This window comes from Sus scrofa, chromosome 6, assembly GCF_054392235.1.
Source record: "Sus scrofa isolate SSC_HxYL_T2T_F1_AM1 chromosome 6, Sscrofa_HxYL_maternal_Yorkshire_Landrace_v2.0, whole genome shotgun sequence".
Taxonomy (NCBI): domain Eukaryota; kingdom Metazoa; phylum Chordata; class Mammalia; order Artiodactyla; family Suidae; genus Sus; species Sus scrofa.
The window spans coordinates 121,565,973-121,585,843 of record NC_139388.1 but is presented as its reverse complement, the minus strand read 5'-3'; the positions used below and the strand labels follow the sequence as shown (position 1 = coordinate 121,585,843).

The window sequence follows — 19,871 nt, the reverse complement described above, 5'->3', positions numbered from 1 at the left end:
TACCAAAATTTATCTCACTTTAAGTTCAAAAAAAGAACCTCCCTTCCTGAAGCCACTGGCATTTTTTGTCTTGTCGCTTGACCTTTTTTTTTTTTCCTTTGTGTGTCCTAGGCATTTGTGTCTATGCCCTCTCCGAAGATATCTTCTTTTGATGTTCAAAATGCCACTCTTGATTCTTCCTTTAACTTTCTGAAGCTGTTCTTTCTAGGATTCCTAGGATGGCTGATTTTTCTCTGCCTGTCCCTGGGTGTCCCTGGATAGATTAGGTTGGGGTTCTAATCACAGACCATGCAAATCCTTGATCTACCCCAGGAATTTTACCTACTCTCATTATTTTAACATGTATCATATTTTTAATTAACTTTTAGTCTCTAGCCACATCCTTTATTTCTCCTGATGGTATCGCTTTGAATATCTACCCTCTTCCCCAACATCACATCTTGACACCAATATTCATCAACTAGCTGTTTTGGACATCATCCTGTATCCCTTTCTACCCTCTTACAGCCAACATTTCACCAACGTCTATTAAGTCTATCTTTTAGATATTTTTCCAATAGATGCTTTCCTTTCTGTCTGTTTCAGTTACCAATGAAATGAACCAGATCCCAATTGTCTCTTAATTTGAATATTAAAACAGGCTTCTAACTGTTTTACCTTGCTCCAGGTGTTAGACCTCATATCCAGCATAGAGAGCAGCACTGCCACAAATTATCCACAAAGGATGAATTGTTATTTACTTTCAGAGCTTTAAAGATTTTTCAGAAGCTCTCTACCAGCTGTTGGATAAAGCTTCCAGATTGATTGGTTAGAAACAATAATCTGTCATCTTCATAACTTTTGACATTTTTTTACCACTCCTTTTCATGATTTTTATGTTCTAGCCTATTACAATGCTTATGTATCCAAACTCATATCATTTTAAACTTTAATCTTTGTCTCTGATATTCTTCTGATTGAAATTCCCCCCTCTTTTCTCCTCCTTTTCTTCTTCTTCTTTCTCTTCTTCTTTTCCCTCTCCTTCTTTTGGTTTGGTTTTTAAAATAGGATTAACTGATCATTCGTGCAGTAGCTCAGACATTAACTCTTCCCAGATGCTTCTCCAGGTGACAACTTATTTTCCCCTCTCCACAAACTAAGGTGATATTAAGTGCTACTTCTGTTATTGTACTTAGGATTGTGGGGGAATCTGTTTTTCATGTCTTTTGTTCCTTCATGGGAGTAGAAACGGAACCTTTGTTTTAATTCATCTTTGTACCCCAGTCATTTAACATAGCACTTGACATGTAATCCACACTCAACAAGTATCCATTTAAGTAAATTCTCAGTTCCATACACTTCTCTCTTAGCACTTCTTGCACTACCTATGGTTACTGTTTGTTTCCTTATTTGTTTCCTCTCAGCTGAACTCCTTGCTTGCAGGCATTGTGTGTCTGTTTTTCTTGACAGGTGTTAGATAAATGCCATAATGAGCAAATGAGAGCTGAATATAAACATTTGCTATCCTTATTTTTTTTTTCTTCTTGCTTCAGTATCTTTGTGTTCCTATTCTTTCTGCCACATGGTCTGATATCACATCTATCTGTGGTATCTCTTTCAGCTGCAAAGCAATATTAGTGGTTATTTATCTTTTTTTATATCTGTGTTTTTTCTCTCATTGTCTTTCATCTCGTTAAACCAGATAGCCTTGCAATGAAAATCCATGCATTACAGAATTTTTAATTTAGAAACACTATTAAATCACTTTTGTGAGTTAATGCATGCAAGCACAGTGTATATATTATTCTCAGTTTATTTAAATTTAAACTTTATAACACCTTGGTGGTAGGTATCATTAAGCAAATTTAGATGAGGAAATTGTGGGTGACCTCCCCCCCAGCCAGTTATATGAGGAGCAATCAGGATTTGAATGTAGGTCTCTCTGACTCCAAAATTTATGTTCTTTCTGCTTAGAAATGTTGCCTCTCCTCCTCCATTGGCAGGTGTTGGTTCCTCTTTCTGACGTGTTATAGCAGACTGTGGACATATGTACTAACTACTTCAAAAAATGTCAAAAGCTATTACTTTATTCAATTCTCCATCTCTATGTTTAGCTCTGGCCATTGCTTTTCTCAGAAGATCTCTGTGGTTCTTACACTCTCCTTGAATTTTTCTTTTTTTATTCTACCGTTTACCTGGATCACATTACCCCTTAGTCCCAGCTTCTTTTTTTCCCTTATGTCCAAAAATAATAATTAAAAAATTTCTTAAAGAAAGTTGCTCAACCCTCATACATCTAGTAAATACCCCCATGAAATCTTGCCCAGTTTGAACTATTATATACACTAGGGCACCATCTCATCATTTGTCGTCATTCCCAACTGTTACACTATTTTAACAAATTTTGTAATTAATTCAGTATATGATCTATTGTTCATATATAATTCATTTTAAAAATGCAGGCTTAAAAGATAGATACTTTACAACTTAAACTTTTCTCAGTACTCTGTGCATAACAGATAATTTGCAAGATCTTTTGGTGATGATGATGATATATGGTTACTTACCTTGTAGAAGCAGTGTATAATTTAATACTTTTGTCTTTCAAAGAAGCCAGCAGCCATTTGCAATGGACCTTTTACATTTGGCACATTTGACTTGAGCAAATAATTTCACTTGATTGCTTATTCACATGATAGACAGGCTTCAGCAACCTGCTTCAAGGAAGATGAACTTCTTTAAGATGATTTGAAATTGATTACTTTGGATTTCATTTGCTGAAGTTAACTGTGTGGTGTGAATTTCTATATAGCCATTTTCTTACATTCAAGCTTTTAAAAATATTCCGAATATCTACTTCTAATACTCTACTGTACCTCAAGCAAGACAATGCCATTGTAACTGCAGTGATCTAAAGATGGGATTGATAATTGAAGGAAATGAGCAAAAAAAGCTATTGAACACCATAAAGACGTACTGGTAAATTTAATGAAATGTGTGTTTATCAAGAGTTAATAGGACAGTGACTTATTTGTAGAGACAGCAATTAGAATATTATTGAAATTATTAAATAGCCTGGAATACTTAGAATGCATCCACAATGTACTGTGTTTTTCATACTCAGCTGTATCAGCCTATTAATTTGAATTATTTCAGAGGAGTATAGATATCGAATATGATTTTTTCAGCAATTAACAGCAAAATTTTGCATGAAAGTTCTGAAACTATTTTGCTTTTGCGTTTTTATTTTTCAGACATTGAAAGAGAAAATGATTTATGCACCATTCAAAACTAACACTCAGCAATGTGTTAGCCTACTTTAGATTTTCGTTAAAGGAATTAAAATACTGCAAATTATCACCCTTCCTATTTCTGTTCTCTTTCTCTTCTGAAGCAGTCAAAGTCTGAATTTGGTCTCTATTCAGTACATGCAAGAACTTGGATTCTTAGTTCTTAGACCTCCATGTTCCTACAATCTTGTCTTCTGCCCCACACCAGCTACCCTTTTTTACAACTTTACCCTACATCTTGTCATTTGCAGTGTTGAAGTTAACCTGCAGAGCTCTGTTTTAAGAATCTACTCCCTGACAATCAACACCTCTCTTTCCAGCTTACTTACTGTCCTAGTATTGTCGTTCCAACAATTATTTGACGGTTTAAGATGACCAGTCTATCATCCCTACTGCATCAGTGTACTCCACCTTCTTGTCCTTCCTTCCTTTTTTACAGAACCTACTTGTATTTGATCGAAATAAGCATTCATTTAAATAATTTTCAAAACTTTGTTTACATGATTTGAAAAGCCCTATCATTGAACTCAACCAGGATCCTAGCAGCTGATTGTGGCTAAAGTCAACATGACTATGGTAGTTAATCTCATCATAGAGGGATCCTGGTTTGGTGGACCCTAGAGATTATAGAATGTGAGATCTCTTTCTGAAAAAAAAGAACATAAAATGAATACAGAATGCCCACAACTGTTTGAATGTGACTTGACATAAATTGTGGTTAAAATATCTCACTTTTGCAAACTTTATATAAACATATAACCATGTGAAAACACTGTTGGGGCACTTACAAGGGTTTGGGGTCAGTTTAGGGGCCCTCATATTTAAACTTCCTTAATACTGGAATATATTTACTGAATAGATCCTAAATTTTATAGCTATCAATCTCAGATGACATTTAACACTACCAAGAAATTTCTAGATAATTCAGTTTTTCTGACAACTGTTTACTATCTTCTCACTCTCCTCAATCCTGATACCCATCACCCTCATTTTAAGCTAATAACCTCCCCAATAATTCATAGACAACATGAAAGTTACCTATTTCTTTTGCACCTGTCTTCACATGTTATGTCTTCTCCTCTGTTACAATATTATGATGGAAGATACTCCTGTGTAGGAGTGCTCATCACCCATGCATTTGCCAAGTGGATACTGTTCTCTTATACACTCAGGGGCTTTGCACCAACAATTTTTTCCCCTTCCCATGAATCATTGTTGTTTATCTCTATTTTAATAGCATATGAACCTTGTATAATGTTATTCACCTTGGAAAAGAAGCAAACACAAGATAAAATAGAGCCGTGTATCCCAACTCTGCCCTTCTGTTCTTCTTCATTTTTTTTTTTTTTTTTTTTTTTTTTTGTCTTTTTGCCTTTTCTAGAGCTGCTCATGCGGCATATGGAGGCTACCAGGATAGGAGTTGATTCGGAGCTGCAGCCTCCAGCCTACGCCACAACCACAGCAACGCAGGATCCGAGCCACATCTGCGACTTACACCACAGCTCAGGCAATGCCGGATCCTTAACCCACTGAGCAAGGCCAGGGATCAAACCCGCAACCTCATGGTTCCTAGTTGGATTTGTTAACCACTGAGCCACGATGGGAACTCCCCCCTTCCATTCTTTATAGAAAATCTATTTATTTAAATAAACATTCCTGTTTCCATGAACTCACACTTTTCTATTCAACCCATTCAAACAAAGATTTTCTCAAAGAATCATATTATAAATCCAAGGTGATTTTTTTCTCATTAATTGAAAGATATTTTTTATTTTTATAATTTAGTTTTAAAAGTATAATACATTAAGTGTACATAAAATATTACATAAAGTATTATACATACATAAAGTACATAAATATTATATTTAAATATTATACATAAAGTATACGTTATGATGATTTGATATACAGAGTGAAATGATTACCTCAGTCAAGCTTATTCATGTCTCTCAGTTACCCTTTTTGCATTTGTGATGAGAACACCTGAAATATACTGTCATAGCAAATTTCCAGTATCTAATACAATATCCTCAATTATTATTATTAATTATAGTCATGTTGTACATTAAATCTCTAAACTCTTCCATCTTTCATTTAGTTTTGCTTGATAAGACACCTGATGGCATATGGAAATCATTTCTTTGTAGATAATTTGTTTTTTATCTCTGGGAACTTTAGAATTTTCTATTTCAGAGTTGTGAAATCTCACAATTCTCTGCCTAGGAGTGTATATGTTTCTGTGTCTATAATATATCCAGTTTAGCACTGAGTGGGACTTCTCAATTTAATAACCTGTGTTAGTTTTCCGTATGGAAATTTTTCAGATATAATTTTGTTACCTTCACCTTCTATTATTTTTTAAATTTTCTTCAGCTTTATCTAGATAGAATTGACAAAATTGTATATTTAAAAGCATGAAATGTGATAATTTGATATACATATACTTTGTGAAATAATTATTACAATCAATAACCTCACATATTTTTTTCTTTTGTGGTGACTGTGCTTGAGGGCTCCCATCTTGGTAAATTTCAAGTAAGCCATACAATATTATTAACTGGAGTTGCCATATTGTACATTGGATCCTCAGAGCTTATTCATCTTATTACTGCAGGCGTGTGCCTTTGACCACTATCTCCTCCGCTTCCACCACCCCTCAGCCCCTGGTAACCACCATTCTACTCTCTGTTTCTGTGAATTCTGCTATTTTTCCCTTTAGATTCCACATATAAGTGAAATCATACAGTACTTGTCTTTGGCTTATTTCACTTGGCACAATGTCCTCTAGATTAATTTATCTTGTTGCAAATAGACAACTTTTTATATACTCATTTTGTATCCTGAAAGTTTACTGAAGTCATTTAATTATATGTTTTTGATGGAGTTTTAAGGATTTTCTGTGTAAGACCATGTCATCTGCCAACAAAAAATTTTAATTATTCCCTTTTGGTTTGCCTATTTCTTACTTCTTTTTCTTACCTAAATTCTCTAATCAAAGTGTCCAGTATTATGTGGAATGAAGTGGTAAGAGTGGGTACACTTGTTTTGGTCCTGATGTTAGAGGAAAAGCTTTCAGCTTTTCACCATTGAGTACTGATGTTAGCTTTGGGCTCATTATATGTGACCTTTATTATGCTGAAGTACGTTCCCTCTTATACCCACCTTGTGGAGAGTTTTTATCATAAATGACTGTTGAGTTATGTCAAATGCTTTTTTGTTTCCATTGGGATGCTCATATGGTTTTTATCCTTAATTCTGTTTAAGTGGTGTATTGCATTTACCGATTTGTATATTTGAACAATATTAGCATCCCAAGGATAAATGCTACTTGATCATGATGATCCTTTTAAAGTTCCATTGAGTTCTGATCGCTAGGATTTTGTTGAAGATTTTTACATCTGTATTCGTCAGAGATACTGGCCTGTGGTTGTCTTTTCTTTTTTTTTTTTTTAATTTATTTTTTTCCACCATACAGCATGGGGACCAAGTTACACATACATGTATACCTAATTTTTCCTCCCATTGTTGTGTTGCGATGTAAGCATCTAGACATAGTTCTCAATGCTACACAACAGGATCTCATTATAAATCCATTCCAAGAGCAAGAGTTTGCATCTGTTAACCCCAAGCTCCCTATCCCTCCCACTCATTCCCTGTCCTCCCAGGCAGCCACAAGTCTGTTATCTAAGTCCATGATTTTATTTTCTGTGGAAAGGTTCATTTGTGCTGGATATTGGATTCCAGATATGTGATATAATATGGTATTTGTCTTTTTCTAACTTATTTCACTCAGGATGAGAGTCTCTAGTTCCATCCATGTTGCTGCAGATGGCATTATCTCATTCTTTTTTATGGCTGAGTAGTATTCCATTGTGTATATATACCACATTCCTAATCCAGTCGTCTGTCATTGGACATTTGGGTTGTTTCCATGTCTTGGCTATTGTGAATAGAGCTGCAATGAACATGCGGGTGCTTGTGTCTTTTTCAAGGAAAGTTTTGTCTGAATATATGCCCAAGAGTGGAATTGCTGAGTCATATGGAAGTTCTATGTATAGATTTCTAAGGTACTTCCATACTGTTCTCCATAGTGGCTGTACCATCTTACATTCCCACCAACAGTGCAGGAGGTTCCCTTTTCTCCACACCCTCTCTAGCACTTGTTATTTGTGGACTTATTAATGATGGCCATTCTGACTGGTGTGAGGTGGTATCTTTTGGTAGTTTTGATTTGCATTTCACTAATAATCAGTGATGCTGAGCATTTTTTCATGTGCTTGTTAGCTATCTGTACATCTTCCTTGGAGAACTATCTATTCAGATCCTTTGCCCATCTTTCAGTTGGGTTGTTGGCTTTTTTGCTGTTGAGTTGTGTAAGTTGCTTGTATATTCTAGAGATTAAGCCCTTGTCTGTTGCATCGTTTGAAACCATTTTCTCCTGTTCTGTAAGTTGTCTTTTTATTTTCTTTTGGGTTTCCTTTGCTGTGCAAAAGCTTGTCAGTTTGATTAGGTCCCATTGATTTATTTTTGTTCTTATTTTTGTTGCCTTGGGAGACTGACCTCAGAAAATATGTGTAAGGTTGATGTCAAAGAATGTTTTGCCTATGTTCTCTTCTAGGAGTTTGATGGTGTCTTGTCTTATATTTGACTCTTTCAGCAATTTTGAGTTTATTTTTGTGTGTGGTGTGAGAGTGTGTTCTGGTTTCGTTGATATGTATGCAGCTGTCCAGTTTTCCCAGCAATACTTGCTAAATAGACTTTCTTTTTCCCATTTTATGCTCTTGCCTCCTTTGTCAAAGATTTTTTTTTTTTTATTTTCCCACTGTACAGCAAGGGGGTCAGGTTATCCTTACATGTATACATTACAATTACAGTTTTTCCCCCATCCTTTCTTCTGTTGCAACATGAGTATCTAGACATAGTTCTCAATACTATTCAGCAGGATCTCCTTATAAATCTATTCTAAGTTGTCTCTGATAAGCCCAAGCTCCCGATCCCTCCCACTCCCTCCCCCTCCCATCAGGCAACCACAGGTCTCTTCTCCAAGTCCATGATTTTCTTTTCTGAGGAGATGTTCATTTGTGCTGGATATTAGATTCCAGTTATACGTGATATCATATGGTATTTGTCTTTGTGTTTCTGGCTCATTTCACTCAGGATGAGATTCTCTAGTTCCATCCATGTTGCTGCAAATGGCATTATGTCATTCTTTTTTATGGCTGAGTAGTATTCCATTGTGTATATATACCACCGCTTCCGAATCCAATCATCTGTCGATGGACATTTGGGTTGTTTCCATGTCCTGGCTATTGTGAATAGTGCTGCAATGAACATGCGGGTGCATGTGTCTCTTTTAAGTAGAGTTTTGTCCGGATAGATGCCCAAGAGTGGGATTGCAGGGTCATATGGAAGTTCTATGTATAGATTTCTAAGGTATCTCCAAAGTGTTCTCCATAGTGGCTGTACCAGTTTACATTCCCCCCAACAGTGCAGGAGGGTTCCCTTTTCTCCACAGCCCCTCCAGCACTTGTTATTTGTGGATTTATTAATGATGGCCAAACATTTATATGGAACAACAAAAGACCCAGAATCGCCAAAGCAATCCTGAGAAACAAAAACCAAGCAGGAGGCATAACTCTCCCAGAGTTCAAGAAATACTACAAAGCCACAGTCATCAAAACAGTGTGGTATTGGTACCAAAAGAGACAGACAAACCAATGGAACAGATAGAGAATCCGGAAATAAACCCTGACACCTATGGTCAATTAATCTTTGACAAGGGAGGCAAGAACATAAAATGGGAAAAAGAAAGTCTATTCAGCAAGCATTGCTGGGAAACCTGGACAGCTGCATGCAAAGCAATGAAACTAGAACACACCCTCACACCATGCACAAAAATAAACTCCAAATGGCTGAAAGACTCAAATATACAACAGGACACCATCAAACTCCTAGGAGAAAACATAGGCAAAACACTCTCTGACATCAACATCATGAATATTTTCTCAGGTAAGTCTCCCAAAGCAATAGAAATTAGAGCAAAAATAAACCCATGGGACCTCATCAAACTGAAAAGCTTTTGCACAGCAAAGGAAACCCAAAAGAAAACAAAAAGACAACTTACAGAATGGGAGAAAATAGTTTCAAATGATGCAATGGACAAGGGCTTAATCTCTAGAATATATAAACAACTTATACAACCCAACAGCAAAAAAGCCAATCAATCAATGGAAAAATGGGCAAAAGACCTGAATAGACATTTCTCCAAAGAAGATATACAGATGGCCAACAAACACATGAAAAAATGCTCAGCATCGCTGACTATAAGAGAAATGCAAATCAAAACTACCATGAGATACCACCTTTGTCAAAGATTAATTGACCATACGTATCAGGGTTTATTTTTGGGTTCTCTATTCTGTTCCATTGGTCTGTATGTCTGTTTTGGTACCAGTACCACACTGTTTTGATGACTGCGGCTTTGAAATACTGCCTGAGGTCTGGGAGAGTTATGCCTCCTGCTTGATTTTTGTTTCTCAGGATTGCTTCAGCAATTCTGGGTCTTTTGTGGTTCCATCTAAATTTTTGGGTTGTTTGTTCTAGTTCTGTGAAAAATGTCATGGGTAATTTGATAGGAATTGCATTGAATCTGTAGATTGCTTTGGGTAGTATGGCTATTTTTACAATATTATTTTTTCCAACCCAGGAGTATGGAATATCTTTCCATTTCTTTACATCTTCTTTAATTTCCTTGATTAATGTTTTATGGTTCTCAGCATATAAGACCTTTACCTCCGTGATCAGGTATATTTCCAGGTATTTGATTTTTTTGGGTGCAATTTTAAAAGGTATTATATTTCTGTATCCTTTTCTATTATTTCACTGTTAGTATACAGAAATGTAACTGATTTTTGAATGTTAGTCTTATATCCTGCTACTTTGCTGAATTTGTTAATCAGTTCAGATAGTTTTGGGGTTGATTCCCTAGGGGTTTCTATGTATAGTATCATGTTGTCTGCATACAGTGACAGTTTTATCTCTTCTCTTCCTATTTGGATGCCTTTTATTTCTTTTGTTTGTCTAATTGCTATGGCTAGGACTTCTAAAAATATGTCGAATAGCAGTGGTGAGAGTGGGCATCCCTTTCTTGTTCCAGGTTTGAGTGAGAAGGCTTTCAGTTTTTCTCCACTGAGTATTATATTTGCTGTGGGTTTGTCATAAATGGCTTTGATTATGGTCAGAAATGTTCCCTCTGTACCCAATTTGGCGAGAGTCCTGATCATGAATGGATGTTGGACTTTGTCAAATGCTTTCTCTGCACGTATTGAGATGATCATATGGTTTTTGACTTTTGTTAATGTGGTGTATGACATTGATTGATTTGCATATGTTGAACCATCCTTGTGCACCTGGGATGAATCCTACCTGGTCATGGTGTATGATCTTTTTGATATGTTGTTGGATTCGGTTGGCTAGAATTTTGTTGAGAATTTTTGCATCTGTATTCATCAATGATAGTGGCCCATAGTTTTCTTTTTTGGTTGTATCTTTGTCTGGTTTTGGAATTAGGGTGACAGTGGTATCATAGAATGTCTTTGGGAGTGTTTGTTCTTCTTTAGCCTTTTGAAAAAGTTTAAGGAGGACAGGCACCAGTTCCTCTGTATGTTTGGTAGAATTTGCCTGTGAAGCCATCTGGTCTTGGACTTTTATTTGTAGGGAGTGTTTTTATGACATATTCAATTTCATTTCTAGTGATCAGTCTGTTCACTTGGTCTATTTCTTCTTGATTCAGTTTTGGAAGGCTGTAAGTATCTAGAAAGTTGTCCATTTTTTCCAGTTTGTTAAATTTGTTGGCATATAATTGTTCATAGTATTCTCTTATGGTTTTTTGTATTTCTGCAGTATCCATTGTGATTTCTCCTTTTTCATTTATAATTTTGTTTATTTGGGTTCTTTCTTTCCTCTTCTTAGTGAGTCTAGCCAGAGGTTTGTCAATGTTGTTTACCTTTTCACAGAACCAGTTCTTGGTTTTATTAATTTTTTCTGTTGTTTTTTGAATCTCTATTTTATTAATTTTCTCTTTGATCTTTATTATTTCCTTCCTTCTGCTGACCTTAGGGTTTTGTTGTTGTTGTTGTTGTTGTTGTTGTTTTTCTTCTTCTTTTTCTAATTCATTTAGGTGGTGGGTTAAGTTGTCAATTTGAGATTTTTCTTCTTTTTTGAGGAAGGCCCATATTACTATGAATTTCCCTCTGAGCACTGCTTTTGTGGTATCCCACTGATTTTGAGAGGTTGTGCCTTCATTATCATTTGTCTTAAGGTATTTTTAAATTTCCTTCTTGATTTCCTCATTGACCCATTGGTTTTTTAGTAGCATGTTGTTTACTCTCCATGTAGTAGGTTTTTTCTCATTTCTTTTCCTGTGGCTGATTTCTACTTTCATGCCATTGTGGACAGAGAAGATACTTGAAATAATTTCTGTGCTCCTAAATTTGTTTTAAGTTAGCTTTGTGCCCCAATATGTGATCAATTCTTGAGAATGTTCCATGTGCGCTTGAGAAGAATGTGTGTTCTGATTTTTTTGGATATAGTGTCCTGAAGATGTCAATTAAGTCTTAACTTTTCTCTTATTTCCTTTAGGGTCTCTGCTACTTTATTGGTTTTCTGTCTAGAGGATCTGTCCATTGATGTGAGTGGGATGTTAAAGTCTCCTACTATGATTGTATTACCATCAACTTCTCCCTTTATGTCTGTTAGTATTTGTTGTATGTATCTGGGTGCTCCTATATTTGGGGCATATATGTTGACGATAGTAATATCCTCTTCTTGAATGGATCCTTTAACCATTAAATAGTGTCCTTCTTTGTCTTTATGGCCTTCATTTTAAAGTCTATTTTGTCTGATATGAGTATTAAAACTCCTGTATTCCTGTCTTATCCATTGGCATGCATATCTTTTTCCGTCAATTTATGTGCCCTTTGCCCTAAGGTGAGTCTCTTATAGACAGCGTATTGTAGGCTCTTGCTTTTTTATCCAGTCTGACACTCTGTCTTTTGATTGGAGCATTCAGTCCATTGACATTTAAGGTGATAATTGATAAGTTATTATTTATTGCCATTTTAAACCTCATTTTCCAGTTGATTCTATGATTCTCCATTCTTCCTTTCTTTTTTTTGGTTGGATGGTCTCCAGTTATTTTCTGCTTGAGTATTTTTCTTTTCATTTTTTGTGAATGTAATGTTTGGTTTTGATTTGTGCTTTCCCTATTTTTTAAGTATATTAACCGCTTCCTATAATTGTGTGTTTTAGCCTGATAGTCCTGTAGGTTCAAACACTTCATTACCATAATAAAATAAAAAAAAGAAAATTAAAAAAAGAATCTATAGATTTCCTTACTTCCCTTGCCCACATTTTATGATTTTGATGTCTCCTTTTTTCTTTTTAATTTTATTTTGTTTTAAACATCTTCATGATTAGATCTGTATGCTGGCTTATTTGAGTGACTGCTGTGATTGTGGTTTCCTCCATCCTAGTTCTTCCTCTTTTTTTTTTTTTTTTTGATTTAGAGAATGGGTTTTGTATTGTTGTATTCTTTTAGCTTTTGTTTGTTGGAAGAAATTTTTATTTCCTCTTCTATTTTAAATGATATTCTTGTTGGATAGAGTATTCTAGGTTGCATATTTTTTTCCTTTCAGTGCTTTAACTATCTCTTGCCATTCCCTCCTTGCCTGTAGAGTTTCTGCAGAGAAATCAGCTGATAACCTTATGGGGGTTCCCTTATAAGTGACACTTTGCTTTTCTTTTGCTGCCTTTAGGATCCTCTCTTTATCATTAACATTTGCCATTTTTATTATAACGTGTCTTGGTGTGGGTCTATTTGGGTTCAACTTATTTGGGGCCCTCTGTATCTTGAAATAAGTATCATTTAGATTTGAGAAGTTTCCAGGGATAATTTCTTCAAATATATTTAAAATCCCCTTATCTTTTTCTTCTCCTTCTGGAATTCCTATTAGGCATATATTGGCCCTCTTTATATTATTCCATAGGTCTCTTATATTGCTTTCATGGTTTTTTGTTTGGTTTTCTGTCTGCTGTCTTGTTTGGGTGATTTCCATTATTCTATCTTCCACATCACTAAATCATTCTGCATTATTCATTCTGGTTTTACTGCCCTTAGCTCAGTTTTTATCTCTGCAAATGAATTTTCTAATTTTTCTTGGCTCCTCATATTTTATATTTCCTTTCTGAGGGAGTCTGCATTAGTGTTCATATCTTCTCTTAATTCCTTCAGTATTTTCACTATCTCCCTTTTGAACTCCAAGTCTGTCAGACTGCAGAGGTCTGTTTCATTGTTGACTGCTTTAGGTGAGTTCTCCTGTTGGTTTAACTGGGAATGGTTTCTGAGCTTCTTCATCTTGCTTGTTGTTTTCTTTTTGTGGTGAAGGTGCACTCCCCGTGGCTAGGCAGGGTTTGCCCTGGAACTGCTGTGGTGTGTTTCCTGAGGGCTGGCGGTGTTGGCTGGCCTTTGAGGCAGGAGGGCATTTCCTGAGTGTGGGCGGGGCCAGCAGGGTCACTCTGAAGCAAAGGAGGACTTCCCAAGGGTGGGCAGGACTAGCAGATCCATGCCGCAATGGTGGCAGACTTACTGTAACCAGGCAGGGCTTGCCCCAACGCTTCCGGGCCGCCAAGCTCTTCCAGGGGGTGGGTGGTGCTGGGCACTGTCTTTTCTTTTAGTAACTTTTCTGGCCACAATTTTAAGGTAAATCTGTCCTCATAAATTAGTTTGTAAGGGTTCCCTCTCTTCAGTTTTTGGGAAAAGTTTCCAAACGATTGGTGTTAGTTCTTTTGGTGGAATTTAGTAATGTGATCAAGTCATGAGCTTTTGTTTCATTGAGAGTTTTTGTTTACTGATTCAGTTTTCTTACTTATTATTGGTCTGTTCATATTTTCTACTTCTTCATGATTCTATAGGTTATATGTTTCTAGAAATGTATGCATTTCTTCTAGGTTATCTAAATTTTGGCATACAATTTTTCGTAATTGTCCCTTTGATTCTTTCTGTATCTGTAATATCAGATAATATGACCCCTTTCATTTCTGATTTTATTTACTCAAGAGTTCTCTCTCTTTTTTTCTTATTTAGTATAGATGAAGGTTTACCAATTTTATATATTTTAAAAAACACACTTCTTTCTGTTGATGATCTCTTCCATTGTTTTTGGTTTATTTCACTAATTTCTGCCCTGATTGTTATGTCTTTTCTTCTCATAACTTTGGGCCTAGTTTGTTCTTTTATTTTTTAATTTTTTTCTTCTTTTTAGGGCTGCACTCTTTGTAGCATGTGGAGGTTGCCAGGCTAGGTGTCCAATTGGAGCTACAACTGCCGGCCTAGGTCACAGCCATAGCAATGCAGGATCCGAGCCACGTTGGCTACCTACACCACAGCTCACGGCAACACTGGATCTTTAACCCACTGAGTGAGGCCAGGGATCAAACTGCAACCTCATGGTTCCCAGTCAGATTCCTTTCCATTGCACCACGACTGGAATTCCCCTAGTTTGTTCTTATTTTTCCAGTTTTTGAGGTATAAAATTAGGCATTTTATTTGAATCTTTTTTTTAATATAGGAATTTATCATTATAAACTTCCCTCTTAAGAGTCTTTTTGCTATATCCCATAAATTTTGGTATGCTATGTTTTCATTTTAACTTGTTTCAAGGTATTTTTTTTTTTTATTTCTCTTCTGATTCCTCTTTTACCCATTGGCTGAATTCTTGGTCTTTGGTTCTTCTTTTCCATGCCCTGGGTTTGGTGGGACCTATAGCCCCTTTCAGTGAGTTGGTTCTTTCACAAACAGTTAACACACAGACCCCTGCAATGATCCAGTGAACCCTGACCTGGTAACCCATATGATGGAATATCTTCAGCTAGTTTCTTGCTGCTTTTCCTCAACTCCTGCTTTGCTTTCCAACTTCATTTCTATTGTACAGACACGGCTACCTCATTTGTGAGTATAGCTATATATATTTTTGTGTTTTCTTCTTATATGTTATGCCTCAATAATATATATTTGGTACAAAGATGGGATCCACACTGGACAGGAAATAACTAATTTTCCATAGAGCCTGGCATTTCTCTGTGTCTTTGAGGATCTTGTAATGACATTAATGCTCAATTTTCTCCTATATTAATTCTTCTCCCTTAGCTATTGGCTTTCTTTTTGACAGTTTTGTTTTAGTTGTTTTCTTTTGTTGAGTTTTGTTTATCTTTTTCTTGGACTGATTTTTTTCTCATATTTGATTATTCTTAGTAGTTATGTTATATAGGCTTAGAAAGGATGAATTGCTATAGAAGGAAATAAATACTCTGACATTTGAGCATCTTGGCTCCCTAGGCCTTTCTTATTAATATACTAAGTCTCCTGAGATTGAGCACAGTCTGACGATTAGAATAGCTATCAGAAGCAGAAAAATAAATGGAATTTGGAGATATTAATTTTTTCTATTCAAGTTTGAATTAAGTATTCTGTTTTGTATTTTTGGCAACATAAATATGACTCTGTTCCTTTTTTACTATTATTAAATATACTTTCCTCAGTATACTCTTTTTGCTTTATGTTTTACAGTATAAGGAAAAAATCAGAGTTTGAGTCTGAAATCCAAACTTTGTTGAAGCTGAGGTCAAAAAATGAAGATTTTCTTAGACAACTATACAAGGAAGCTTATAATATTGGTGCTGTTTTCCACCTAACCAGATTTAAAACAGAGGGAATAGAACAAAAAATAGCAGAAGTGAGAAGAAAATTCAAGGTTTGTACCTCTGTTCTTACTCAGGAAAAGTGGTAATGAGCCTGAATTTTATCGATAATATTGCTAATTAGAATTTTTTTTTCGTCTTTTTACTATTTCTTGGGCTGCTCCTGCGGCATATGGAAGTTCCCAGGCTAGGGGTCAAATTGGAGCTATAGACTCCAGCCTACGCCAGAGCCATAGCAATGCAGGATCCGAGCCGCGTCTGCAACCTACACCACAGCTCACAGCAACACCGGATCCTTAACCCACTGAGCAAGGGCAGGGACGGAACCGCAACCTCATGGTTCCTAGTTGGATTTGTTAACCACTGCACCACGACGGGAACTCCTGCTAATTAGATTTTAATTTAAGCTATGTTAGTCTTTTCTTAAAAAAGTCACTCCTGATAAATCAGAAGGAAATCACTTTTCTTCAGAGGTTGAGCCTGAATGGAAGAGAAATGGGGCTCTGTGTAGTTTTGCAACACTTTTGTCTGCTTTTTGCTATGACCAGCCTTCAACTCCCTGCATCACCACAAGAGAATAGTACTTGGTTCAGTCTCATCCTACATATCCAATGTGTAATAGTCCTGTCTCTGTTAGGAAGGAGGGATGGTGGGAAGTGCCCTTGCACCTTTACCATTGTGAGAAAAGAGAGTACCTACTTTAGGTTTGCAAGTTATTAGGTTCTAGAGTACCAAGCACAGTGCTGCAGAAACACTTGCTCCTGTGCCTCAAATCCATTCCCAAGTGAGTGATTTGCTTTGCTCTATGCCTGAAATTAATACAACTTTATAAGTCAACTATATTCCAATAAAATTTTTAAAAATAAAAACAAACAAATTATATTCCTAAGTGAGAGAGATGACAAGTACCCACTCCCTGCCACTTAGCATGGAGAGTAGCAAAGTTACCTCCATTTTCCCACACCTGGGGGACCACTTTAAGAGGCTGCTTCTGTCCATCTCACATCAAACCACAACTCTTCCATCTTTGACATGTCTTGTTACAGACTTTGGGTCATGTAACTATCTGTAAAATACAGAATCTGTATTCTGTGTCCAAGCCCTATAGTAGCACTATCTTCAGTGGAGACCTTTACTTTCTCTTGTGCTGCCTAAATTTAGGATATATATAGATTGTCTGCCAGTAAATGTTCCTATACTGAGGGACCATGGTTTTCTTCTCATGCCAAGTGCAGCTGTCCAGCTGAATTGGAGTATTGTATTTAAGTCTCTTCCCATGGGTTATTCAATGAGATTTTCATATTTTATCTGCTCTAAAATTAGTATGAGAAAAATTATATATAGCAAATATTAATTTCAAAATTATTTTAGAAATATAAGGCATGTGATTATATATATGGTTTAGCGTATGTAACAATACTGTAGCTATTATTTGTAATTTAATTTTTCATTAATGTCTGTTTCTCTATGATAATTAATATTTTTTCATTGAGACAATCAATGGAGGTGTCACCCATTGATTTGCCACTTAACAGTGTTTTAATTTTTTCAGTTGACAGGAAACCCTTGGTATCATTCATGTATTCATCCCATAGCTGTCACTACCTACTTTAATTCTTCAGACATATTGCTTCTCTAACCTGAGGCACTCACTTGTTAAGAAGGATGTTGCATTAATCGTTTATTTGTATCTAAAGCAAATTGTCCCCCTGGATCTATCAAGGAAAATTGAAGAACTTGTTCATCAGGTCCCTTATCTACCCTGTGGTAGCTGAGAGATAACTAGAAGTAAGTGACAGAAAGAAATTACTCCATTTAGGGAATATTCTCCATTGCTAAACAAATCTGCTCATCTCTGAGCTGAATATAGAGGGCATTACATTTCTATGATGTATGCATGTATATCTATATCAGAGTGGTAATGAATTAAAAATAAATTTCTAGATAATTCAGATTTGTAGTAATTCCTGTTTGTAGTTTCTGCCTATCTTTCATTGACTAATTAACAAAAATCTATATAATCTTCTGAGTCTGGGCATCATGTTTTTCATGCAGAAAATTTTGTGTATTTGTTGATCCCAGCCTGAAATTAGTCCTTAATACATTTCTTCCAGAAATTAGTTACAGCCATACCACCTCTGAGCTAAATCTGAAAAATAATATTTTATAACCTTAGAAGTGGACATTCTGAATTATGTTCTTTCAGATGCATCTGTGAAATGCCAAATAAGGTTCAGGCACTCTTAAACTAGAAGCAAACCTGAACAATTAAAATGTCTAGCAGTTTCTGGAATTTTCCAGCTATTTCCAGGTAATTTGTCCCAATATTACCATACATTCAGTCCCAATAACTGATCTATTCAGAAAATACATGATTAGCCAAGTCCTAGGATAAAATCCACCAATAGTGATGGGAGATAAATCAATAAAATAATAGGTGTTCAATTACAGTGTGAACAGAAAATCATTCAATATTGTCTGAAGAATTGTGATACTGTAACCAAATAATTTTGAAAGCTAACTCTTGACTAGAAGCGTTCTGCGCAAGCTGCAGGAATTTGGAGAGAATTTTTGCTTGAACTTAATGGAAAAGTGCAATATCCAAGCCACTCTGGTTCCAAGTTAAAATCATAATGTGTAACTAAGTGGAAACTTGGTAGAAAAGAAGGAAGGAAATAGAGTTTTCTCCAAGCCTATTATATCCTGGACTCTTTATACACATTAATTAATTTAGTATTCATAATACTGTGTGGTTGTTATTAATGTGCTAATTTGGGGATAAAATTATTTACCCAAAGTACCATAGTTTTTAGATAGTTGTGTAGACTTTGGGGACAAGGTCTTCTGATGCTGGTCTTGGAATAAACTGGTCAGCCAGGTACTAACTACACATATACCTGACTGACAAAGATTCAGTTTCGGTTGGGTTCAAAAATTCATAATAACCATATTAGAAATAATTTTTAAGACTTTGTGTTTTTTTGAGTTAGTATTAGGGTCACAACAAAACTGAGCTGAAAGATATCTCCCATATCCTCCTGCTTCCACACATGCATAGAGCCTCATCCATTATCAACATCCCCTGCCAGGGTGGTGCATTTGGTACAATTGATGAACCCACATCAACACTAATTCACTGAAAGTCTATAGTTTACACTATGTTTCACTCTTTATGTTGTGTACATGCCTTGATTTTGAATAAATGTGTAATGGCATATGTCCATCATTATGGTATCATACAGAGTATTTTAACTGCCCTAAAAAGCCTCTATCCTCTGCCCATTCCCTCTCTCCACTCCCCCAAACTGTGGCAACCACTGATCTTTTACACCATAGTTTTAACTTTTCCTGAAAGTCATATAGTTGGAATAATACACTGTATGGCCTTTTCAGATTGGCTTTTTTTTTCACTTACTAACATGCATTTAAGGTTCTTTCATGTATTTTCAGGACCTGATAGCTCATTTCTTTTTAGCACTGAATAATATTTTGCTATCTGAAGGAACCATGGTTTGTTTATTCGTTTGCCTACTGATAAGTATCTTAGTTGCTTCCATGTATTGGCAGTTATAAATAAAGCTACTGTAAACATCCATGAGCAGGTTTTTGTGTGGATTTAAGTTTTCAACTTCTTTGGATAAATACCAAGGGATGTGATGGCTGGATTGTATAATAAGAATATGTTTAGTTTTGTAAGAAACTACCAAGCTGTCTTCCAGAGTGGCTGTACTGCTTTGCATTCCCACCAGCAGTGCATGAGAGTTCTTGATACTCTACATCCTTGCCAGTAGTTAGTACTGTCAGGGATCTGAATTTTGGCCATTGTAATAGACTTGCAGTGCTGTC

The 19,871-nt window shown here is 35.9% G+C and overlaps 1 protein-coding gene across 2 annotated transcripts in view; it reads left to right on the top strand.

The window, feature by feature from the left end:
* CCDC178 (coiled-coil domain containing 178) overlaps positions 1 to 19,871 on the top strand; it is a 452,566-nt gene that overhangs the window by 125,801 nt on the left and 306,894 nt on the right. For both annotated transcript variants that reach the window (XM_084964434.1, XM_084964435.1), the window contains one exon: positions 15,895 to 16,078. In XM_084964434.1, coding sequence (XP_084820560.1) covers positions 15,895 to 16,078 — 184 coding nt within the window. The remainder of the gene's footprint in view (positions 1 to 15,894; positions 16,079 to 19,871) is intronic.